At 43.2% G+C, this 25718-nt stretch overlaps 1 protein-coding gene across 2 annotated transcripts in view; it reads right to left on the bottom strand.

Annotated features, from left to right (window-relative positions):
* The window catches only part of SFI1 (SFI1 centrin binding protein), a 73275-nt gene that overhangs the window by 15787 nt on the left and 31770 nt on the right, over window positions 1-25718 (bottom strand). For both annotated transcript variants that reach the window (XM_073673794.1, XM_073673802.1), the window contains exons 20-30: window positions 24859-24961; window positions 24692-24788; window positions 24458-24618; window positions 23802-23876; window positions 23600-23674; window positions 23361-23537; window positions 9222-9445; window positions 9030-9140; window positions 8752-8941; window positions 7945-8035; window positions 7614-7752 (exon numbers count right to left, since the gene is read on the bottom strand). In XM_073673794.1, coding sequence (XP_073529895.1) covers window positions 7614-7752; window positions 7945-8035; window positions 8752-8941; window positions 9030-9140; window positions 9222-9445; window positions 23361-23537; window positions 23600-23674; window positions 23802-23876; window positions 24458-24618; window positions 24692-24788; window positions 24859-24961 — 1443 coding nt within the window. The remainder of the gene's footprint in view (window positions 1-7613; window positions 7753-7944; window positions 8036-8751; window positions 8942-9029; window positions 9141-9221; window positions 9446-23360; window positions 23538-23599; window positions 23675-23801; window positions 23877-24457; window positions 24619-24691; window positions 24789-24858; window positions 24962-25718) is intronic.

The following is a 25718-nucleotide window of genomic DNA, read 5'->3' as shown; positions in this document are numbered from 1 at the left end:
TTTGATAATGCTTCACGTCAATTTGGGAACCGGTCCCATTGCACACACAGTCTGATCTGTGGACTGCATGATATAAAGAAGGACAAGCTGAGAAAATTAATATATACAGGGTGGGCCATTTATATGGATACACCTAAAGTAAATGGAAATGGTTGGTGATATCAACTTCATGTTTGTGGCACATTGGCATATGGGAGGGGGAAAACTTTTCCTTATGGGTGGTGACCATGGTGGCCATTTTGAAGTCGGCCATTTTGGATCCAACTTAATTTTTTTCAATGGGAAGAGGGTCATGTGACATGAAACTTATTGAGAATTTCATAAGAAAAACAATGGTGTGCTTGGTTTTAACGTAACTTTATTCATTCATGAGTTTTTTACAAGTTTATGACCACTTATAAAATGTGTTCAAAGTGCTGCCCATTGTGTTGGATTATCAATGCAACCCTCTTCTCCCACTGTTGACACACTGATAGCAACACCGCAGAAGAAATGCTAGCGCAGGCCTCCAGTATCCGTTGTTTCAGATGCTCCACATCTCGTATCTTCACAGCATAGACAATTGCCTTCTGATGACCCCAAAGATAAAAGTCTAAGGGGGTCAGATCGGGAGACCTTGGTGGCCATTCAACTGGCCCACGATGACCAATCCATTTTCCAGGAAACTGTTCATTTAGGAATGCTCGGACCTGACCCCCTTAATGTGGTGGTGCACCAAACTCAGGGAACGTGCCCTCTCCAGTGCATAAAGAGGGCAACACATCATCATGTAGCAATTTCAGATATCCAGTGGCATTGAGGTTTCCATTGATGAAGAATTGCCCCACTATCTTTGTACCCCATATACCACACCATACCATCAAGATACGAGATATGGAGCATCTGAAACAACGGATACTGGAGGCCTGCGCAAGCATTTCTTCTGCGGTGTTGCTATCAGTGTGTCAAGAGTGGGAGAAGAGTGTTGCATTGACAATCCAACACAATCGGCAGCACTTTGAACACATTTTATAAGTGGTCATAAACTTGTAAATAACTCATGAATAAATAAAGTTACGTTAAAACCAAGCACACCATTGTTTTTCTTATGAAATTCTCAATAAGTTTGATGTGTCACATGACCCTCTTCCCATTGAAAAAAATAAAGTTGGATCCAAAATGGCCACCATGGTCACCACCCATCTGGAAAAGTTTTCCCCCTCCCATATACTAATGTGCCACAAACAGGAAGTTGATATCACCAACCATTCCCATTTAATTTAGGTGTATCCATATAAATGGCCCACCCTGTAGATTTATTGGAAAAGATTCAGTAGGACTTGTATTTTATTCATTGAACTCCCTGGTATTTGTATGTAAGAGTCCGATGGGCGGTCTTACTAATGATTGACAGCTATCTCTGCATGCATGTCAACCAGGGAAGACTATCAATCACTGAATAGGACCGCCCATGGGGCTCCAATGCATTCAAACACCTGAGATTTCAATAAATAAAATAAGTTTTACAGAAACTTTTCCCACAAAAATGTTTATCAACAGCTCTATATATCCTGACTGTAGATCAGACACCATTAGCAACGTTACAGCTTACCTTTAACCCCTTCAGGACCCAGCCTATTTTGACCCTAAAGACCTTGGCATTTTTGTCAATTCTGACCAGTGTCCCTTTACGAAGTAAAAACTCTGGAACACTTCAACGGATCCTAGCGATTCTGAGATTGTTTTTTCGTGACATATTGGGCTTCATGTTAGTATTAAATTTAGGTCGATAATATTTGCGTTTATTTGTGAAAAAATCAAAAATATGGGAAAAATTTTGAAAATTTTGCAATTTTCAAATTTTGAATTTTTATTCTGCTAAACTAGAGAGTGATGTGACACAAAATAGTTAATAAATTACATTTCCCACATGTCTACTTTACATCAGCACAATTTTTGAAAAAAAAAAATTTTTTGGTAGGAAGTTAGAAGGGTTCAAAGTTCATCAGCAAATTTTCTTTTTTCCAGCAAAATTTGCAAAGCCATTTTTTTTAGTGACCACATCACATTTGAAGTCCCTTTGAGGGGTGTACATGACAGAAAACACCCAAAAGTGACACCATTCCAAAAACTGCACCCCTCAAGCTACTCAAAACTACATTCAAGAAGATTATTAACCCTTCAGGTGCATCACAGGATCTAAAGCCACATGGAAGAAAAAAATGAACATTTTTATTTTTCTAACAAAAATTTTCTTTTAGCCTAAATTTTTTAATTTTCACATGGGTAACAGGATAAAATGCATCCTAAAATTTGTTGGTCAATTTCTCCTTAGTACACTGATACCTCATATGTGGTCGTAAACCACTGTTTGGGCACACGGCAGGGCTCAGAAGGGAAGGAGCGCCATTTTACTTTTTGAATGGAAAATTAGCTCCAAAAGTCAAATTGCGCTCCTTCTCTTCTGAGCCCTGTCATGTGCCCAAACAGTGGTTTACGACCACATATGAGGTATCAGTGTACTCAGGAGAAATTGACCAATACATTTTAGGATGCATTTTATCCTGTTACCCATGTGAAAATTAAAAAATTTAGGCTAAAAGAAAATTTTTGTGAAAAAAAAAGTACTTTTTTGTTTTCACAGATCATTTTGTGAAGCACCTGGGGGTTCCAAGTGCTCACTATGCATCTAGATAGGTGCCTTGGGGGGTCTAGTTTCCAAAGTGGGGTCACTTGTGGGGGAGCTCCACTGTTTAGGCACATTAGGGGCTCTCCAAACGCAACATGGTGTCCGCTAACAATTTGAGCCGATTTTCCATTCAATTTGTTAGCGGACACCATGTCGCGTTTGGAGAGCCGCTGTGTGGCCAAACATTGGAGCTCCCCCACAAGTGACCCCATTTTGGAAACTAGACCACCCAAGGCACCTATCTAGATGCATAGTGAGCACTTGGAACCCCCAAGTCATTCACAAATTAATCCGTAAAAATAAAAAAGTGTTTTTTTTTCCACTTTTTCATTTTTATGAATCAATTTGTGAAGCACCTGGGGGTTCCAAGTGCTCACTATGCATCTAGATAGGTGCCTTGGGGGGTCTAGTTTCCAAAATGGGGTCACTTGTGGGGGAGCTCCAATGTTTGGGCACACAGCGGCTCTCCAAAAGCAACATGGTGTCCGCTAACAAATTGTCGGCTCAAATTGTTAGAAGACACCATGTTGCGTTTGGAGAGCCGCTGTGTGGCCAAACATTGGAGCTCCCCCACAAGTGACCCCATTTTGGAAACTAGACCCCCCAAGGCACCTATCTAGATGCATAGTGAGCACTTGGAACCCCCAGGTCCTTCACAAATTAATCCGTAAAAATAAAAAAGTGTTTTTTTTTTCCACTTTTTCATTTTTATGAATCAATTTGTGAAGCACCTGGGGGTTTCAAGTGCTCACTATGCATCTAGATAGGTGCCTTGGGGGGTCTAGTTTCCAAAATGGGGTCACTTGTTGGGGAGCTCCAATGTTTGGGCACACAGGGACTCTCCAAACGCAACATGGTTCCAATTTGTTAGTGGACACCATTGTGTAGTGTATGTCAGGTTGGTGTGCGGTGTGGTATATTGTAGTGTATACACCACACACACACACACACACTACAACACACACACCAACCTGACATAGCCTACTAAGCTGAGTACGCCCTAGACTGGGATGAGTGGGACGGGCGGGACATTTTGTGTGCTGTGTGCGTGTGTAAAAAAAAAAAAAAAAAAAAAAAAAAAAAAAATCGAAACTTTATTATAGTGTGAGTGTACGTGTGTGTGTGTGCTTGGTGTAACCTTCTGCAGTCACGTGTGGGGGCTGTCAGGCGTAGGGGGGCTGTCAGGCATAGGGGGGCTGTCAGGCATAGGGGGGCTGTCAGGCATAGGGGGGCTGTCAGGCGTACGGGGGCTGTCAGGCGTACGGGGGCTGTCAGGCGTACGGGGGCTGTCAGGCGTACGGGGGCTGTCAGGCGTACGGGGGCTGTCAGGCGTAGGGGGGGGCTGAAGAGATGGAGGAGCCAGCAGCTGCAGCAAGGGGGGTGATCACTGGGGCAGGAGCCGGCAGCAACAAGGGGGGTGATCACTGGGGCAGGAGCCGGCAGCAGCAAGGGGGGTGATCACTGGGGCAGGAGCCGGCAGCAGCAAGGGGGGTGATCACTGGGGCAGGAGCCGGCAGCAGCAAGGGGGGTGATCACTGGGTTTGCGGGGGGGGGGGGGTGATCACTGGGATGGGGGGGTGCACACTGGGGATGGGGAGTGAACACTGGAGACAGGGGGGGTGAACACTGGGGACAGGGGGGGTGAACACTGGGGGGGTGAACACTGGGGTCAGGGGGGGTGAACACTGGGGACAGGGGGGTGAACACTGGGGACAGGGGGGGTGAACACTGGGGGAGGGGTGATTATTGGGAGGTGGGGGGTGATATCACTGGGACTGGGGGATGGTGGGTTTGATCACAGGAGCAGGGCATTTACACTGAGCCTGCTGCTGCTGTGATCACAGTCCACCGGCTGTCAGAAGGAGAGCAGCAGCCGGTGGATGAAGACGTGGGAGAGGGAGCAGAGGGAGCGGAGGTCGGGGTGCAGGTATGAAAGTGGAGGGGGGGTCGGGGGTGGAGGGGGGGGGCAGGGTGGAGTGGAGGGGGGGTCGGGGGGGAGCGGGGGCAATACTACCTGATGCAGATCAGCGGCGGCAGCAGGCGATCAGCGGCGGCAGCAGGCGCTCAGCGGCGGCAGCAGGCGATCCACGGGGGGGCAGCTGCAGAGGGTCCACGGGGGGGCAGCAGCAGAGGGTCCACAGGAGGCAGCAGCAGAGGGTCCACAACGGCCGGCACCCGATCCATGGACGGGCAGTTGCGGCCATCATTAAAAACTCCCTCCACATCTGATTGGGGCTAGTATCCATGTGACGCTAGCCCCCCAATCAGATCTGGGGGGAGGGGGGGACAGAGGTGACACTCCCCCCAGCCAATGGCTGATGCTGTAAGCATCAGGCCATGCCCAGATTTAAATATTACACCAATTTTCATTGGTGAAATATTTAATTCATACCGATTGGCAGTTTCATTAAAAGTGAAAATGAAACAGCCAATCGGAGGGGTCCCAGGCACGGGGGGGTTAATCCACCCCCCGGGGGGTCGACTTCAGGATGTCCAGTTGCAGTAGCAACTGTGACACCTGAGCGACCCCGCTCGCAGGCGCTGCAGGGGGTCTTTCCCTCCATGTCACAGACGCTGTGACATGGGTCGGGAACGAACTGTTTTCCATGTCACAAACGGTGTGACACGGGTCGGGAAGGGGTTAAACTTGAAAAGTGACACTTAGGCCACACAGCTGACCAGCACATTAAATGGCTGCAGGTGGAGGAGCAGTGAGCAGACCTGTCCATTAGCCGCCTCCTATTGTAAAACACCTCACATGGGAAAGCTGCTTTTCTACTTGAGGAGGCTGTTGGACAGGTCTGGTCACTGCTCCTCCTCCTTTTTCACCCATTTTTAAGGACAGAAATGTTTGTCTGTTTGTGAGGAAAGCTGCACTAAGAAAAATGAGTGGCCAATCCCTTTAAATATTGTGCGTGTGTTTTTTTAATAATTTATATCTATCTGACAAAGTGTGAGGGTAATACAGGAGCCTGACTGCTTCCAAAATCAGATATGAAACCCCAACAAAGATGTATGGTTTATATTTTCATATACAATACACATTTTATAGGCACTCCTGGTATTTTATTTATATGAAAGCACATCCATAGCATCATCTGACAAGCAATTGCATTTGTCAGTGAGGTTCCACATGCGGAGTTCTCTAACAACCTCCAAAATAGTCAGCCATGCTGTACCAGTTTCAGGCTATGTGTTACATGCACGCCGCCTAAGTTCAGATAGGGGCGAGATCGGTTACATGAATTTGTTGGAATCCTGGGGGAACCATTATTCCGGGTGACCATAGGCTGCAGCTTCTCTCAGGCACAGGACAGATTCAATTGCTGACCAGACACATTTGACAAGAGTCCTCAGAAACATTAAAACAGTAACATTTAATGAGGCACTTCCGTTGCAATGTAAATACAGTCTATTATCTGGTAGCACTGTACAGCAGTTTTAATGCACACACAACCACAGGCTTTTCCTTCACAAGGACTCAATAGTACACATCATTTTTTATCCTGCATGGAGATGGGGGGGGGGGGGGGTGATGAGGGAGATTATCTTTGTGACACAATTCCTTCCAGTCCTTATCTTCCTGCCCGATAATAGACTTCCTGAACTAACAGTGCAGGGTATCTGACCTGTGTTGAGCTTCACCCTGGACTTGAATCCTATTCTCTTTCCTGCACTTCTGTGAGATACAGATCACACACACCACTTCTCCCTTTGGCTTCAGCCAGAACATTAAACCAGTTCCCCACAATCCCCTTGGGGCTCTGCTAACCACTCCCTGTTCCTTGTGACTATGTTAACTCTTATAGTTGCTGGATGCTTTTGAAGAAACAGAACTACTTCTGAATGTCACATATGCTAAAGAGGTGATCACTGTTGGAACTCCCCCCACCAATCACACAAAGAATAGGATCCAAATCCCGTGTTGATGGAGCCAAGCTTGGGAATGCACACTTGCACTCCATTTTTCCCTATAGGACTCATGGAGATAGGAACCTCGATTCCTATAAATGCTGAGGGTCTTACCATTTGGACCTCAACAATCATACATTTATCACCTATCCTCTAGCAGCTGTATTAGGGCTTGCTCACACCAGTGTATACAACGGACGAGTGCTATCAGATTTTTTTATCGGATCGCACTCGGACCAATGTTATTCAATGGGGCAGTGCTGATGCATGCTACGATTTTAGTTTGAAATCATATGCCACTCACCCATACAAGTCTATGGGTGTGTGGAAAACATCAGACTGCACTAGGATGACAATTTCCACGGACTGACAGAATGGAGAAGATTGAGAAATTTTGTTCTCCATCTTCTCCTCACAGGATGCTTTGATTCTCTCTTGCAAGAGATCGGATCACACTGTGCCGACACTCGGATTAAGCTCTGATCAGAGTTTGATCAAAGTGTCATTTGCATAATCGGCCCAATTCTTTCAGATCAGAGAATCTACGGCCGTCTGTTCGTAGCCTTATAATAAAAGTGACTAAGGGGCAAGCTCTTTTGTTTCATAGACTTAAGCGTCTGACTTCATGTGTCCTCCAGTATCTCCCAAAACTGTGTAATAAGGCTGTGTTCATGCTATATTTCAGAAGCATACATTGGGAAGTATATCCTCATCCTGTGCCATTGTATATAGCCATACCATGGCAAATGTCAGGCATTGTCCACAATGATAAAATAAAACCATATACTGACATACTTCTTCATTGTGACCCAGTATATACGAAAGTGCAGTCTACAGGAATGAATAGCAAAGTTGAGTGTTCATATAGCGAGAGCAAATCAGTTCTCAAGACAGCCAAAAAGTAACATTACACAGAGTATCAAACAGAAGCCCCAGCCAACCTGCCATATGTTAGATGCCCTTAATGAAAGGGTTGTGTCCTGTAAGTGTTACATAGTGCATCCGTACGGTAGGCACGGTAATGATAACAAACCTTAGTTCTTGCTTCTGGTGCTGGTACTGCTGCAGAATATACTGAATTTCAGAAAGTTCCTGTTGTAGGGAGGTAGTCTTTGTCACTTGTGTTGTCGGTAAATCTCTGTTCTCATGAAGATCTGCATTTTCTAGAATAGCTGTACGTTATAGAAGTCATATAAGCTTGTCATATCTTATCCATGCTAAATAGAACTTTTTTTCAAATTATATTTTAGAATTATGATCCCACCTCAAAATTTTCAGAACACTTTATTCGCCTTTAACAATCATGAAACCATTTGATTTTTACTAATAAGTTAGCATTGGGCTAATCCTACATTTCTTTTTACCTGTAGAGGGAGGGTTTAGTACTCTTGTGCCATGTAAAAAGTCATTTGGTGACAGCAGACGACTGGAATAATCTGAAAACCTCACAGTTTTCTGTTGAGGAACAAAATATATCATACCCATGTGAAATTGCTAATTAATCAGGAAACCAAAGCTATACTGTGCCAGGGCTGTGGAGTCGGAGTCGGTGTTCATTTTGGTGGAGTTGGAGTCAGTATAAAATGGACCGAATCCGACTCCTAAAATATATAATAAATTGGGTTCAGTAGTACAATGTAGGATGTGCTGTAAATGTTTTCATAAGCATTTGGGAAAGTTATGAACTGTCCTATAAATGTCTGTTCTATTCCTGATCTAAGGATCTCGGCTTTTAGTTGAGATGAATCAGTGCTGCACTTTATGTACACGCTCAGTAGTGAGGCACTGCTGTGGAGTCGGAAGTCAGAAAATTTGAGAGTCAGAGGTTTGGTTTACCGACTCAACAGCCCTGGTGAACACTAAGGGTACATTCCCACGATCCGAAGCCGCCTGCGGCCCAGACGCTGCAGAACAGCTGCATCGGCTTCTGGCCTCATTTATGCAAATGAGCGGCCGCATTTTTTTTTCACTTGCGGACTTTTCTAATAGATGTTAGTCTATGGGAAAAGTCCACATGCTGACCCGCAAGAGAAATTGACATACTGTGGTCCTGAAAGACGCGCCGCATGTCAGTTTGACAAGCAGCTTCAAACCCGCAGCGGCTCCTGATCGTGGGCACACATCCTAAAGACTACAATGTGTGACATTAAATCACTTAAGCATCTACTCACAGTGTCTGCTTGCTCCCCAAACCCTGGCATAAACCAAGTAGATGGTATTAATGGTGCATCTGGCGCTGCCTGGTGTGGACTAGTGACTTGAGGGGCTGCAGGTGTTTTCATTTTGCGTTTCATTCTCACTTCAGGTGAACTATTCATACAAGGGGAGCGCTTCTCATTATTATTTCTTGTGCTGCAATCACTAGAGAAGATAAACCATTTGTAGAAAGATTTTCCATTTTCTTGTTTAAGTTCTGCATCAGAACATAAGGCACTTTGCTACTTCTCACATTGTGTTTTCTGCTTCAACAATCACTGCTCCAAGAAGACCTTCTCTTTCCAAGGATTGCAATAAGAAATCTGGTGTTCGAGGCTTTAGCCGGTCTTTCCTTAAAGCAGATCTAGAACCAAAATATAAAATAGTAGCTATGTTATACATAACAAAAAAATATAGCGTCTGCAGCTATTCATATCTATCTTACATTGTGCTCAGGGTGGGTTCACCACCAGGAAGGGGTGTCGTGCCAACTTTGTTAGGAACAAAATCAACTTGTGTGCAGTGAAAGTCTTCCTGGGATCGCATGTGAGTAATTGGTAATTGAAAAGTCACTTTTTTGTGTGGGGGAATTTGTGGATTCTTCTTGAAAACTTTCTCCTTCCAGATCATTGCACAGTGACGTACTGCCAGATTCTGAATGTGCACCTCCTAAATCAGAAAATATACAACATATATTGTTAATATAGAGAATAAAATATTATGAATCTCCAGTGATATTTTCCACAGTAGTAAGATGTCTAAGGGTATATATAGTCAACTTCTGAACATTAACCCCTTACTGACATCTGACGTACTAATACGCGTCTGTGCCCTGGGACTTAATACCCAGACCCGTATTAGTACGTCATGGCGATCGCGCGCGCACACAGGCTGTGCGGGCGCGATCGCCGCCGGGTGTCAGCTGATTGTCACAGCTGACACCCGGTACTATGTGCAGGGAGCGGTCCTGCACCGCTCCCAGCACATTAACCCCTGCGATGCTGCGATCGAAGTCGATCGCGGCATTGCGGGGGCAAGGGGAGGTGATCGGCGATACTCACCTCCTCTTCCGGCTTCTAGCGCAGTCTGCAAAGGCTTCCCGGGTGTTGCCATGACGACCCGATGTCGTCATGACAACATCCGGGTCACCAGAGAGCAGGAAGATTGCTTGGACATGCGCAGTGCATCTCCAAGCAATCTTCACACTGTGCACTTCTGACAGCCTTCATGGCATAGGGATGGTGCTCCATTCCTGTGCCATGCAGGCGATCAGAAAAAAAAAAGTGAAAGTCCCAGAGTGGGACAAAGTAATAAAGTGTATAAACTGTGTGAAAGTGGAAAAAAAAAAAAAAAAAAAAATGTGCAAAAATATTATAAAAAAATAAAAAAAATAATACACCAAAAATAAAAATATAATGTACCCATCAATAAATATTATTATAAAAAAAATAAAAAAAAAACAATAAAAGTACACATATTTGGTATCGCCGCGTCCGGAACAACCTGACCTATAAAACTGTCCCACTAGTTAACCCCTTCAGTGAACACGGTAAAAAAAAAAAAAAAAAAAAAAACGAAGCAAAAAACAATGCTTTATCACCATACCGCCAAACAAAAAGTGGAATAACACGCGATCAAAATGACGCATATAAATAAAAATGATACCGCTGAAAACGTCATCTCGTCCCGCAAAAAACAAGCCACCATACAGCTCCATCAGCCGAAAAATAAAAAAGTTATAGCTCTCAGAATAAAGCGATACTAAAAAATATTTTTTTCTATAAAATAGCTTTTATTGTGTATAAGCGCCAAAACATAGAAAAATGATACAAATGTGGTACCGCTGTAAACGTACTGACCCGAAGAATAAAGCTACCTCATCCAATTTTACCACACGCGGAACAGAATAAAAAAAAAAAAAAAAAAACAATTCCTGAATTGTTGGTTTTTATTTATTCTGCCTCCCAAAAATCGGAATAGAAAGCGATCAAAAAATGTCACGTGCCTGAAAATGGCACCAATAACAACGTCAAGTCATCCCGCAAAAAACGAGCCGTCACATGACTGTCTGCCAAAATCTTGAAAAATTATAGCTCTCAAAATATGGCGATGCAAAAATTAGATTTTACAAAAAATGCGTCTTTTAGTGTGTGACAGCTGTCAGTCATAAAAACCCCATATGATTCTGGCATTGCTGTAATCACACCGACCCGAAGAATAAAGTCGTCTAATCACTTATACCGCACAAGGAACGGCGTCAAAAATAAACTCTTGGGTTAGGATTGGGCTAGGGTTAGGGCTGGGTTTGGGGCTAGGGTTGTGCTGGGGCTAGGGTTGTGCTAGGGTTAGGGCTGGGGTTGGGATTTTTTTCAAAAGTAAGAAAAAAAGATGACGATATGGCGACTAGTGCTGAGAGCAAGTGCTCGCTACTTGAGTTTGCATCGGGTGCTCTGGTATGCATTGAGTATCGTGGGTATTTGAGTGACATGCTCGAGTCTCTGCCCCATATGCTTCGCGGCCAAAAAACTTTACGGGGATTGCCTGCCATGCACGAGCGATCCCCGCATGTTTTTTTTTGGGTGTCTAATAACCGTGAAACATGCGGAGTAGGGACTCGAGCATGTCACTCGAGCACACGCTGTACATGGTGCATACCTGAGTACCCGATGCAAACTCAAGTAGCGAGCACTTGCGCTCAAGAATAATGACAACTTATTCAATATGATGACCTAATGTAAACAAATAATGTGCCGTACCTCTGGGTTCAAAATGTTCACTATACACCTTAATAAAATCCTTGAGGGGTATAGTTTCCAAAATGGGGACACTTGTGGGGGAGCTCCACTGTTTAGGCACATCACGGGCTCTCCAAACGCGACATGGTGTCCGCTAACAAACTGAATGGAAAATCGGCTCAAATTGTTAGCGGACGCCATGCTACGTTTGGAGAGCCCCTGCGTGCCTAAACATTGGAGCTCCCCCACAAGTGACCCCATTTTGGAAACTAGACCCCCCAAGGCACCTATCTAGATGCATAGTGAGCACTTGGAACCCCCAGGTGCTTCACAAATTGATTCGTAAAAATGAAAAAGTGAAAAAAAAAACACTTTTTCATTTTTATGAATCAATTTGTGAAGCACCTGGGGTTCCAAGTGCTCACTATGAATCTAGATAGGTGCCTTGGGGGGTCTAGTTTCCAAAATGGGGTCACTTGTGGGGGAGCTCCAATGTTTGGGCACTATGCATCTAGAAAGGTGCCTTGGGGGGTCTAGTTTCCAAAATGAGGTCACTTGTGGGGGAGCTCCAAAGTTTGGGCACACATGGGCTCTCCAAACACAACATGGCGCCCGCTAATTATTCAAGCAAATTTTACAATCAAAAAGTCAAATGGCGCTCCTTCCCTTCCGAGCCCTGCCGTGCGCCTAAACAGTGTTTTTTCCCCAAATATTGGGTATCTGCGTGCCCAGGGGAAATTGCACAACAAATTTTGGGGTCCATTTTTTCTTGTTACCCCTGTGAAAATAAAAAAAATTGGGTCTAAAGTAACATTTTTGTGAAAAAAGTTAAATGTTCATTTTTTTCTTCCACATTCAAAAAATTCCTGTGAAGCACCTGAAGGGTTAATAAAGTTCTTGAATGTGGTTTTGAGCACCTTGAGGGGTGCAGTTTTTAGAATGGTGTCACTTTTGGGTATTTTCTGTCATACAGACCTCTCAAAGTGACTTCAAATGTGATGTGGTCCCTAAAAAAATGGTTTTGTAAATTTTGTTGGAAAAATGAGAAATCGCTGGTCAACTTTTAACCCTTATAGCTCCCTAACAAAAAAAAATTTTGGTTCCAAAATTGTGCTGATGTAAAGTAGACATGTGGGAAATGTTATTTATTAACTCTTTTGTGTGATATATCGCTCTGATTTCAGGGCTTAAAAATTCAAATTCTGAAAATTGCAAAATTTTCAAAATTTTCGCCAAATTTCCGTTTTTTTCACAAATAAACGCAAGTGATATCAAAGAAATTTTTCCACAATCATGAAGTACAATATGTCACGAAAAAACAATCTCAGAATCAGGGGGATCCGTTGAAGCGTTCCAGAGTAATTACCTCATAAAGTGACAGTGGTCAGAATTGTAAAAATTGGCCCGGTCATTAACGTGCAAACCACCCGCGGGGCTTAAGGGGTTAAAGTAGCCCCACAGTAATTTTTTTATTCTTTGACAAGTCCCCCAGTATATAGAATTTTGATCTAAGCTATTATAACCTTATTTAGTTCTTGCTTTCTATGTGTAAATTGATGATATTCTTCTCATAATTTAGGTCATATGATCACATGGTGAGTCTCCCTAGGAAGTACAAGGCTTTATGTTCTCTAAAGGGGCGCACCATCTGAGTTAACAGAACGTCCTGTAAGCTGGAACCATACAGAGTGGTGTGAAAAAATGTTTTCCCCCTTCATGATTTCTTAGTCTTTTCCATGTTTGTCACACTTAAATGTTTCAGATCACAAAACTAATATAAATATTAGACAAAGATAACACAAGTAAACACAAACTGCAGTTTTTAAATTAAGGTCTTTATTATTAAGGGAAAAAGAAATCCAAACCTAGAGGACCCTGTGTGAAAAAGTGATTGCCTCCTAAACCTAATAACTGGTTGGGCCACCTTTAGCAGCAACAACTGCAATCAAGCGTTTGCGATAACTGGCAATGAGCCTTTTACAACATTCTGGAGGAATTTTGGCGCACTCATCTTTGCAAAATAGTTTTAATTTAGCCACCTTTTTAAGGTCATGCCACAGCATCTCAAGCGGATTAACGTCAGAACTTTGACTAGGCCACTCCAAAGTCTTAATTTTGTTTTTCTTAAGCTATTCAGAGGTGGACTTGCTGGTGTCTTTTGGATCATTGTCCTGCTGCATAACCCAAGTGTGCTTCAGCTTCAGGTTACAAACAGATGGCCGAACGTTGTCCTTAAGGATTTTTTTGGTAGACCGCAGAATTCATGGTGCCATTTACCACAGCAAGTCTTCCAGGTCCTAAAGCAGCAAAACAGCCCCAGACCATCACACAACCACCACCATATTTTACAGTTGGTATGATGTTCCTTTTAGAAATGCTGTGTTACTTCTACGCTAGATGCAATGGGACATATACCTTCAAAAAAGTTCAACTTTTGTCTCGTCAATCCACAGAGCATTCTCCCAAAAGTCTTGGCGATCACTAAGAGGTTTTCTTTCAAAACAGACAAGCCTTTATGTTCTTTTTGCTCTGCAGTGGTTTTCGTCTTGCAACTCAGCCATGCATGCCATTTTTGCCCAGTCTCTTTCTTATCGTGGAGTCATGAACACTGACCTTCACTGAGGCAAGTGAGGCTCCAGGTTCTTTGCAGGGCTGTGGAGTCGGAGCCCATTTTGGTGGACCAACTCCCACTCCTAAAATATATAATAAATTGGGTACAGTAGTTCAATGCAGTTTGTGGGAATATTTTTTAATAAGAATTTGGGAAAGTTATGAAATGTCCTATAAATGTCTGTCCTATTCCTAATCTAAGGGTCTAGACTTTTAACGGAGATGAATCTGTGCTACAGTACATTTATCTCTTAAACATGAGCCATGTATGAGGGAGTTGGAGTCGATGTCATGAAAATTGAGGAGTCGGAGGTTTGGCTTACCGACTCCACAGCCCTGGTTTTTTGGATGTTGTTGTGGGATCTTTTGTGACCTATTGAATGAGTTGTCGCTGCACTCTCGGGGTACTTTTGGTCAGTCGGCCACTCCTGGGAAGATTCATCACTGTTGCAAGTTTTCGCCATTTGTGGATAATGGCTCTCACTGTGGTTCGCTGGAGTCTAAATCGCTGGATGTCACTTACTTTATTTCTCATTTGTTCCTGAATTTCTTTGGATCGCAGCACCATGTCTAGCTTTTGAGGATCTTTTGGTCTACTTCACTTTGTCAGGTAGGTTTTATTTAAGGGATTTATTGATTGAGAACAGATGTGGCAGTAATCAGGCCTGTGTGTGGCTAGGGAAACTGAACTCAGCCTCCCAAAGATGTGATAAACCACAGTTAATTTATGTTTTAAGGGGGAGAGGACAATCACTTTTTCACACAGGGCCCTGTAGGTTTGGATTTCTTTTTCCCTTAATAATAAAGACTTTCATTTAAAAACTGCAGTTTGCGTTTACTTGTGTTATCTTGGTCTAATATTTAAATTTGTTTTGTGATCTGAATCATTCAAGTGTGACAAGCATGCAAAAGAATAAGAAATTCTGTAAGTTCTCCATTGGAGGAACACAAACTCCTATCACAGATCATCTTATTTAGTAGAATATAGAGAGAAAGATATGGTACTGGCTCTAGTTGCCCATGTGATACCTTGCGAATGCATCTTGGAAGAGCATAGAGGTATTTAATACAGATTGAAATATGGAAATCACGATAGTGTCTAAAGAGGAATCTGAACTGCCGGTCAGTATATACATTATACATATATAATAAAAGTGCAGTTACAAACAACCAGGTGGGGGGGTGAAATCATGGAAAAAAATAAATCACTGGTCTTTTTATTTAATCTCATTTGGACCAGGTCATTTTTTTTTTTATTTTATGCTTTTGTTCCTTCCTCCCTTTCTTTTAAGAGCCATAACTTTTTTTTATTTTTTAGCCACCGTAGCTATATGAGGTCTTGTTTTTTACAGGATGATTAATACTTTTGAATAACACCATCTATTTTATTAAGGGAAGTCCCGGAAAATGAGGGGGAAAAAATTCTAAGTGCTATGAATTTATGGACACCCTCACCCCCCACAATTCCACAAGTTTCTTTTTTTTGGGGGGGGGTTGTTTTAGCGTTCATTTAACAGGTTGACAGCAGAGGTTGACTCCACCCTCATCTGTTAGAAGCAAATGATGGATGGATAACACAGCCATTATCGGCTGGGAATAGTGTGGGCTCATCTCCTGAGCCCGCTTCATACACTCACTCCCGAAAAGCGCTCATCTCATCGTTAAAGGGTTAAAGACAATATCATTATTCCATGAATTCATTAAAGCGCACCTGTCGGCAAACGAGAAATGCTACTGCGCAAGCGCGGGCGGCGAGGGCCATATTGCTGCAGGCAAAATTCTTTTTACTCCAGCAAAACGGCGCCGCTAGCGCAGTAGCATTTATTGGCAAGCGATAGATGCTACTGCACACGCGTGGGCGCCATTTTCCTGGAGGAAAAATAAATTTGCCTGCAGCAATATGGCCCCCACCGCTCGCGCTTGCGCAGTAGCATTTCTCGGTTGCCGAGAGATGCTACTGCACATGCGCGGCATGCGACGCCATATTACTGCAGGCAAATTTTTTTCCCTCCAGCAAAATGGCACCCGTGCGTGCGCAGTCGCATCTTTCGGCAACAGAGAGATGAAACTGCGCGGGCAGCGGGGGCCATTTTGGTGCATGTAAATTTCATGTGTGGCACATAATTACACAGGCAGTATTTAAAATAGGCAGGTCACTGAAGGCACAAGGACCTGACAGAAGGCAGAGCTATGAATACATAAGCAGAGCACAAGTTACAGCCCCTCCCCACAGGCCGCCCCGAAGCACGAGCATCCCATTATGTCAGAAATTAAAATTGAGATTATAAAAGAACCACGGCATGGATTTCACCAACAAAGGTATCATTTTACTCAGTGTAATGTCGCTCACCTGACAGTGTATATGGTTTAGTAAGCACAATCCTGCTGACAGGTTATCTTTAAATCGCACCTATCAAATCAACATGAAGTAAAAGGAAACAAAAACAGGCAACATTTCTTAAATATATATATAATTAGGAAAACTAAAGAAGTATTGTCTAGTTTAGTGATGATATCTCTGACCCTTTTAGAAAGGGAGACTGAAACAGTGTTCTCCACTGTCTTCCCACTCTGATAGCTGTGTGAGACTTACTGCTTTGGAGGTGAGCGGGACCAATGGGGGAGACACTGGTCAATTCATGATCTTTTGATTTTTTTTTTTAAACTCGTTTTATTGATGATTATACAACATAACAAAGTTACATCATAAAAAAAAAAAACATTTCTCACTGCTCATTAATACTGTCTGGCAAATTTAACCTTGCCCTTAATATACCATGGGTCTAATACAGACCTGGGCCAAGTGCGGCCCGCTGGCCAGATCCGGCCCCGTGGCTGTCCCCGTGCGGACCAAGACAGCCATGGGCTGACTACAGTAGCCCACTGGCTGTACAGCTCCCTCCCTCGCCTGTCCGTCGATGCTGCCTCCCACTGTCACCACTATGTGCATCCTCAGGATGCAGACATCGGTGAATGAATCGGTGGAAGATGGCGCCGCTGGCCCCTTCCTCCACCAATCAGCAAGTGAAACAGCTGACACGATGATGTAATTTCATCATATCAGCTGAGCTGTGCACTGCGCACCGGAGACAGGAGCAGAGGCACAGTGCCGGGGGGGAGGGCAACAGGAACTGGATCGAGGTGAGTATGTGGTGTTTTTTTTTTTTCATGGCTATGGGGGTCTCCTGCTCGACATGGGGAGGCTACGGGGGTCTCCTGCTCGACATGGGGAGGCTACGGGGGTCTCCTGCTCGACATGGGGAGGCTACGGGGGTCTCCTGCTCGACATGGGGAGGCTGTGGAGGCTCATGCTGACCATGGGGAGGCTATGTGGAGACTCTTACAGTATATAGGGGGCGGTGTGTGTGCTCAAACGGTATATAGGGGGATTCCTGCATACTTAATTCTGCTCAATATTAAGTGATACAATTAATATTAATACAAAGTAATTATAATTAATATGTTGTCTTTTGGAAGTGCATTGAGCTGTAGGCTGGATTGCTGCTAAAGGGGGCAAAAAAAACTCTTCTTCCTTAGCGAGTGCGAACGAGCCGAGTGTGACCGGAGCGTAAGTGCAAACGGAAGTAAGTGTGTGACTTGTGATTCAGGGAGTTTGGAAGGGAGGAATTTGGACTGAATTGCTGTCTGTATTTTATTAATTCTTTACATTTCTTTTTTACTTAACATTTCTGTCTAGTGCAATCCCCATTAGGAAATGAGCTCCATTATTGACAATGCTATCCAGTGTACATCTTGCCACATGTATGCAATCCTTGAACAGTTGGTCGTGGGTGCATACTGCTGTGCGAGATGTATGCACGTTGTGCATTTGGAAGCCCAGGTACTGGATCTAAATGAGCAGCTGGCAACACTGAGATCCATTGACAATATGGAAAGGAGTCTGCTGCTCACTGAGCAGCTGCTCAATGGGGTAGATGTGGGGGAGGGTGGTAGTATGGAGCTGCAGGACAGTGTGGCAGCTAGCTGGGTCACAGTTAGAAGGGGGGGTAGAGGGAAGAGTGCCAGGGAGGCTAGTCCTGATCTGGCACACCCCAGTAAGTTTGCACAGTTGGCAGATGAGGGGGGTGTCAGTACAGGGGTAGCACTGCTGCAGCAAGGCATGTCCTCTGAAAGCCGGAGGAGTGTTAGCTCCAGTAAGGGGGGAAATAGGAGAGCAGGGCAAGCCAGGAAGGTGATGGTAGTGGGGACTCAATTAGGGGAACAGATAGGGGAACAGATAGCACAATCTGTAACAAAGGCAGGGATCGTCGAACAGTGTGCTGCATACCTGGCGCTCGAATCCGGCACATCGCTGATCGGGTTGACAGATTACTGGGAGGGGCTGGTGAGGACCCAGCGGTCATGGTGCACATTGGCACAAATGACAAAGTTAGAGGTAGGTGGAAGGTCCTTAAAGATGATTTCAGGGAATTAGGCTGCAAGGATCTCCAAGGTGGTATTCTCTGAAATACTGCCTGTACCACGTGCCACGCCAGAGAGGCAACGGGAGATTAGGGAGATAAATAGGTGGCTCAGGAATTGGTGTAAGAAGGAGGGGTTTTGGTTCCTGGAGAACTGGGCCGACTTCTCAGTTGGCTACAGGTTCTACGCTATGGACGGGCTGCACCTCAATGGGGAGGGTGCAGCTGTGCTGTGGGAGAAAATGGCTAGAAGGTTGGAGGAGTGTTTAAACTAGGGATTTGTCGGGGAGGGTATTCATTTTATAGGTGGGGCAGATAGTGACCTGAGCACAAATAAAGAAATTGGGGGGGGGGGGATAGAACAGTCAATATAGTAAGAAGGAATAGAGGTACAGAGAGATACATAAAATGCATGTACACTAATGCCAGAAGCCTCACCAAGAAATGGAGGAATTAAGGTACCGTCACACTAAGCGACGCTACAGCGATCCCGACAACGATACGACCTGGCAGGGATGCTGTGTCGCTATGTGGTCGCTGGTGAGATGTCAAACAGTCAGATGTTCCCAACGACGCAGCAACGATACGGCGACCCTTAGAGACCTGTATAACGATGCAACGTAAATGCACGCCTATGTGTCGTTGGTAAGGCGTCAAAAGCACCGATGCATGCTACCCAGCGGGACCTCAATGATCAAAAAAAGGTCCAGGCCATTCCGACACGACCAGCGATCTCACAGCAGGGGCCTGGTCGCTGCTACGTGTCACATGTAGCGAGATCGCTACTAAGGTCGCTGTTGCGTCACAGAACTTGTGACTCAGCAGCGATCTCGCTTAGTGTGACGGGGCCTTTAGAATTAATTTTGTTGGAAAATAATTATGACATGGTGGGGATATCTGAGAAATGGCTGGACGCGAGCCTGTTCAGAAGTGACAGTACAAAAAAGCGAGAGGGGTGTGTGTTTATATGTAAAATCATCCTTAAAACCCATCTTGCGTGAGAATATATGTGAATCTAATGAAAATGTCCCTGTGGGTGGAGATAAGAGGAGGGGGGAAAAAATAATAAATTACTGATAGGGTTTGTTATAAGTCTCCAAAAATAATGGAAGCAGAAGAGAATATCCTCATAAAGCAAATAGATGAAGCAGCGACTCAAGGAGAAGTCACTATTATGGGGGACTTTAACTACCCTGAAATACATTGGGGAACAGAAACCTGTAGTTCCAGCAAAGGTAATAGGTTTTTGACAACTATGAGAGACAATTACCTTTCACAACTGGTTCAGGACCCAACAAGAAGGGGGGCACTGCACTGCTAGACCTAATATTAAGCAACAGGCCAGACTGCATATCAAATATACGAGTTGGGGGTCACTGGGGTAATAGTGATCACAAAATAATAAGCTTTCATGTATCCTTTAATAAGATGTGTAGTAGAGGGGTTACAAGGACACTAAACTTCAGGAAGGCAAATTTCCAACGGTTGAGAGATAAACATGCTAGAAATAGGAGGAAACCACTATGGCTAAATAGAGCTGTAAGGGGTGCAATAAGTGACAAAAAGAAAGCACTTAGAGAACTAAAGCAAGTAGGTAGTGATGAGGCATTAAATAAATACAGAAAATGAAAAATTCTGTAAAAACCAAATCAAGGCAGCAAAGTTTGAGACAGAGAGACTCATTGCCAGAGAAAGTAAAAATAATCCCAAAATATTCTTTAACTACTTAAATAGTACAAAACAATAGTGTTGGCCCCCTTAAAAATAGTATGGGTGAAATGGTGGATGAGGAAAAAGCCAATATGCTAAATGATTTTTTTTTCAACAGTATTTACACAAGAAAATCGTATGACAGAAAACATGATCAGTGATAACAAAAATTCTCCATTAACTGTCATTTGCTTAACCCAGCAGGAAGTACGGCGGCGTCTATAGTTGACAAATCCCCTGGCCCGGATGGGATACACCCGCGAGTACTGCAGGAATTACGTAACGTCATAGATAGACCATTATTTTTAATCTTTAAAGATTCCATAATAACAGGGTCTGTACCACAGGACTGGCGTATAGCAAATGTGGTGCCAATATTCAAAAAGGGGACAAAAACCAAACTTGGAAATTATAGGCCAGTAAGCTTAACCTCTACTGTGGGTAAAATCCTGGAGGGTTTCCTAAGAGATGCTATACTAGAGTATCTGAAGAAGAATAACCTCATGACCCAATATCAACATGGGTTTACGAGGGACCGTTCCTGTCAAAACTAATCCGATCAGCTTTTATGAAGAGGTAAGTTCCGGACCGGACAAAAGAAATGCAGTGGATGTTGTGTATATGGACTTTTCAAAAGCTTTTAATACGGTTACACACACAAGGTTGATACATAAAATGAGAACAATGGGGATAGGGGAAAATATATGTATGTTTGTTAAGAACTGGCTCAGTGATAGGAAACAAAGGGTGGTTATCAATGGAACACACTCAGACTGGGTCACAGTTAACAGTGGGGTACCACAGGGGTCAGTATTGGGCCCGCTTCTTTTTAACATATTTATTAATGATTAAACCTTCTGGAGGAAAGAAGGTTTAATCATAATCACAGACGCGGATTCTTTACTGTAAGAGCAGTGAGACTATGGAACTCTCTGCCGCATGATGTTGTAATGAGTGATTCACTACTAAAATTTAAGAAGGGCATGGATGCCTTTCTTGAAAAGTATAATATTACAGGTTATATAGTATATACTAGATTCCTTGATAGGGCGTTGATCCAGGGAACTAGTTTGATTGCCGTATGGAGTCAGGAAGGAATTTTTTCCCCCAATGTGGAGCTTAGTGTTTGCCACATGGGGTTTTTTGCCTTCCTCTGGATCAACATGTTAGGCTATGGGTTGCACTAGATGGACTTAGTCTTCCTTCAACCTTAAAAACTATGTTACTATGTAATATTAATATTGAGCAGAGTTAATTTCAGCCCTCCACAACAGTCACGGTCTCTCCTGTGGCCCCTCTGTAAAATGATTTGCCCACCCCTGGTCTAATATATTAATCCAAAGCATAAGACATCAATGCCAGGCACCAAATATCACATTCTTTAACCATGAGAGAATACTTCTCATCGCCTGAAGACTAATGTGAATCAAAGTGGAATCAAACCAAGGCTTCCATACCTTATCAAATTTTTGAGGACAATGTATATATTTTTATATACCATCTTCTCATAGGAAGCTGCAGCATTTAGCTTATTTATCTTCTATCCATCCATCTCATGGCGATAGCCTTGCTAGATAAAAACAATGTTTCCCTGAGAAGAGTGTGAGGGTACGGAGGCCAGGTCTCATCAAGGATTCCTAATAAACATACATTAGGGCAGAGTAGTACTGGGGATTGTATGATCTTGATGAGGATAGCTATGACCTCTTTCCAAAAGTCTGCAATATGAGGGCAATACCACATCAGGTGTATATAATCTGCCGCCTCTTCCCCACACCTATGGCAATCTGCAGTGGTAGATCTATACATTTTATATAACCTGCTAGGTGTCAGGTAGCATGGATGAACTATATACATTTGGGTTAGCTTGTTAATTGCTGGTGAAACATATTGTGGGGAGGTCAAGGCGTTGCTCCAATCCTCCTCTGATAGGGAGGGTATTACTGTCCTCCATTTGGCAACAACCAACAATGGCGATAAGGAGAATTTATTGCTTAGTAACTGAATGCATAAAAAGGAGATCAACCCTGTGGGTCCCTGGCTCCTTAGAATCCCTATCAGGGGGTATGAAAATATTTCCAATATTTCCAATGTCTGAGAACTGGATATTTAGGGCATGCCTTAGTTGCAGATACCTAAAGAAAGCGGGTATGGGGACCTGATAGAGCTGTTGACATTGATCGAAGGAAACAAGAACACCCTGGATATAAACCTGTGCAGTGTCTTGACTCCTAAAGTTTGAACAACTTGGAATGTAGCAATTCGGGGCAAGCACTGTCATGCCACAAGGGGGACTCAGCTACTGTGTCCTTGAATTGAAAAATCTTTTTCGTGGCTCTCAACACTTGAACTGCAAGTCTGTGAATTGGCAAGAAGGAGCACGAGTATTGGTCTGGTGCCTCCAAGACCCCCATAGACTCTGAAGACTCAAACAATGCGCAAGGTGGTGTTCAGAATTAGGAAAATGAATATCTGCTATCCAGTGTTGTAGAACGCAAACTTGGCCAGCTAAGTAGTGTAAGAAGAAATCCGGGAGTGCCGCACCTGCCTTCTCCCTGGGCGTCTGAAGAGTGGTCAGTTTCAGTTTGTGTCTGTTTGAGCCCCATATCAAGGATGCTAAATGGGAGTTGATCATCCAAACAATATTGCACAGAGCTGATAATGGAAAGTATGTACTTCTGAATTATGGTGGCATCATTGGGTGAGCATTCAGACACATACAGAAACTTTTCTCAATTTTTTTTTTAAACATGGAAAAGTTGTTAAATGGTTCAGAAAAACTGTAGAAAAATGCATAAGCACAACCACACATTTACTGATTAAAGGGAAGGGGGTGGTAACACCACAGACTTCTATAGAATTTCAACTGACATCTGAGACAATCACTGATCACTAAGAATGAGGTTAATAATTCCCATTAAAGTAAATAGGAAATATGGAGCGTGAACAGGCATGCACAGCAGAGTAACAGCAAGAAAATAGAAGTCCCTCTCATCCTGGGATTATGCAATGGCCCATACCCAGACCTCCTCCATATCAGACTTTTATGGCATACCTCATTGATTTATGTAGTTGATTCTAGGAAAACATGCTAATATTAATACCAACCTTCAGCTGATTCTGGGTAGACCGCTGAGATCTGAAATGCTTCATTCCTGACATGAACTGCAAAATTCTAGTGACCCCTTCTCGCAGGAGATCAGTGCGATATACTTCAACAGCCATGGAAAGTCGCTGTTTCTTTCTCCGACACTCGTGAAGATATGCCAACCAATAGTCAAACACCTAAAAGTAATGCTATTAGTCTATTGTAAGTATGGTCTATTTCTATCTGTTTAAATAAATACCTTTCCCTGTAGGTTGAAAGACCAGTGCCACAGGGCTTGTACTGTCTGTTTATCCTGCCGCCTTTTCTCCAACAACTATAATATAAATGCAAACGTATCAGGCATGTTTCCAAATACAGCATACATAATGCTGACAAGAGCATGAAAAGCGACCCATGTTCTACAAAGAAAAATGTAAGATCTGTAAATTAATGTACTTTACCATCTGCTGCCATTTCCTCCAGTGGTGCAGGCATAGCCTGTGACGAGAAAAGATCATCTGCTGCCGCTGAAGAAGCTGTGTGAGCAAATTAATGTAATCTATGAAAATATTTATTGCACGCTTTGGAACATCAATGCTTCTATTTCAATAATATTGAAAATGTAAAATTGCACATCGTAAAACATAATTACAAGACTACAGATGTCCAGTAAACCATAATGTTAATATAGTCTTATCTGTAGTCCTCAATGAAAAGTAATCTTTTATACTAAATCTTCCCAATAAAAGATGGGTAATTTTTCACAGCCAGTTATAAGAAATAATTTTAATTATTGTAATGTGTTTTTTTTTACTTTAAATAAAGGCAGCCAGAAACAAAAGGTTAATATGAAATATACATAATTTCAGTGGTGTTTGTGTGGTCTTGTGAAAATCCCAATAATAATGCAGTTTTATGGTGGAAATAAGTAATGTCCTAGGTTATCAGATGTTGGATTAATACAATTCTGAAATTCTACCCTAGGTTTCCAATTATTTTCACAGGTTAGCACTAAGATGCTACATTCAAGGGTTTGTCATTTACAATTGTGAAAAACTTTCTTCCTTGTCCTATGCGATTCTGAGGTGTGACTGGAACAATGTATTCTGCCACTCACCTTTTTTCTTAAACATAAAGCATAGTACACTTTCCAGTTTTTGACACAAATAGTCAATAATCTTCTTTTGCGATGCTTTTCAGCTGTCTCCATCTTCACTCCTTCTCTCTTAGAAATCTGACTGTGTTCTCTCCAGTACAAAAACAAGCGGGAAAGCTTTCCTGAAGTATGGGAGGCAGTAGATTAACTGAAAGCCAACAGACTAGAGCTTTATAAGCTCATTCCACTTTTTACCTTTCTGCACACATCTAATTGCCACATTTACTTCTTGTGAGGTTTGCTCTCGACCACATGCCTGAAGATATGCAGCCTCTCTCCATGACTGCAAAACCTGTAGAAGAATAAATTAGTCAATGAATTGAATTAACGGATGGATATGGACCTTGGACACGAGAATATACCTGTCTCAGGACCATATTTCTATAGTGATGTTTTGCAATGTCCGTCCGCATTCTTTCCCCGATTTGAGCAGTTGCTTGATTCCTCCAAGTGCTTAGTGCAGCTCTAAATATACAAACATATTCATGTGAAAGACAACTTTATTTTGTAATTCTTAAAAAAGTTTTCCAGGCTTTGGATGTAAGTCTATATGTGACAGCAGACTTGTGAATCTTCACATGGCGCACAAAGTACGCTGTCAAGATTCTCTGGGGCCAGTGTCAAGAGAGGGCTGTCATGTGCCCGCAAGTATGTGATTAGCATACATGTGATTTGCTGATTAGACATGCTCAGCCTCGCTCAATTCACCTCTATTCAGCAAGGCCAATCATGACTATTTGTAATGTGGCCAGAAGGATGCAAACCATGTACTTGCGGCCACGTGATCGCCGCTCTCGCTGCCGACACCAGAGAATGATGACAGTGTGTGGTGTGGTGCGATGCAGGCACTGTGAGGATTCACAAGTCTGCAGTCACATATAATGTGACATCCCAAACCTGGACAACCCCTTCAATACAATTATAACTTTATATAGGTTTTATTGCAATTGTATAGAAAATGGAAAACGAAAAACTACAAAAGGTTTTCCAGGCCTTTAATACTGATGGTCCATCTTTAGAAGGGTCAACAACATGTGAACAGTGAGGATCCATCTCCCAATATGCCTGTCCAGCTGACTGAAGAGGCCCCAATGCACCAGTTCCACATTTTAGGCTGTGGTGGTGTTTCGTATTCAGAGGAATAGGACTGAGCTGAAGTACATGACACAGCCACAGCTGTATGAGCAGCACTGTGCTAGGTAGACAATGAAGATTTGCATAA

Source organism: Phyllobates terribilis, unplaced genomic scaffold (genome assembly GCF_046119375.1).
Source record: "Phyllobates terribilis strain yellow unplaced genomic scaffold, ASM4611937v1 Scaffold_1__5_contigs__length_1240528914, whole genome shotgun sequence".
In the NCBI taxonomy this organism is placed as follows: Eukaryota; Metazoa; Chordata; class Amphibia; order Anura; family Dendrobatidae; genus Phyllobates; species Phyllobates terribilis.
This window is presented reverse-complemented; position numbering and strand designations above follow the sequence as displayed.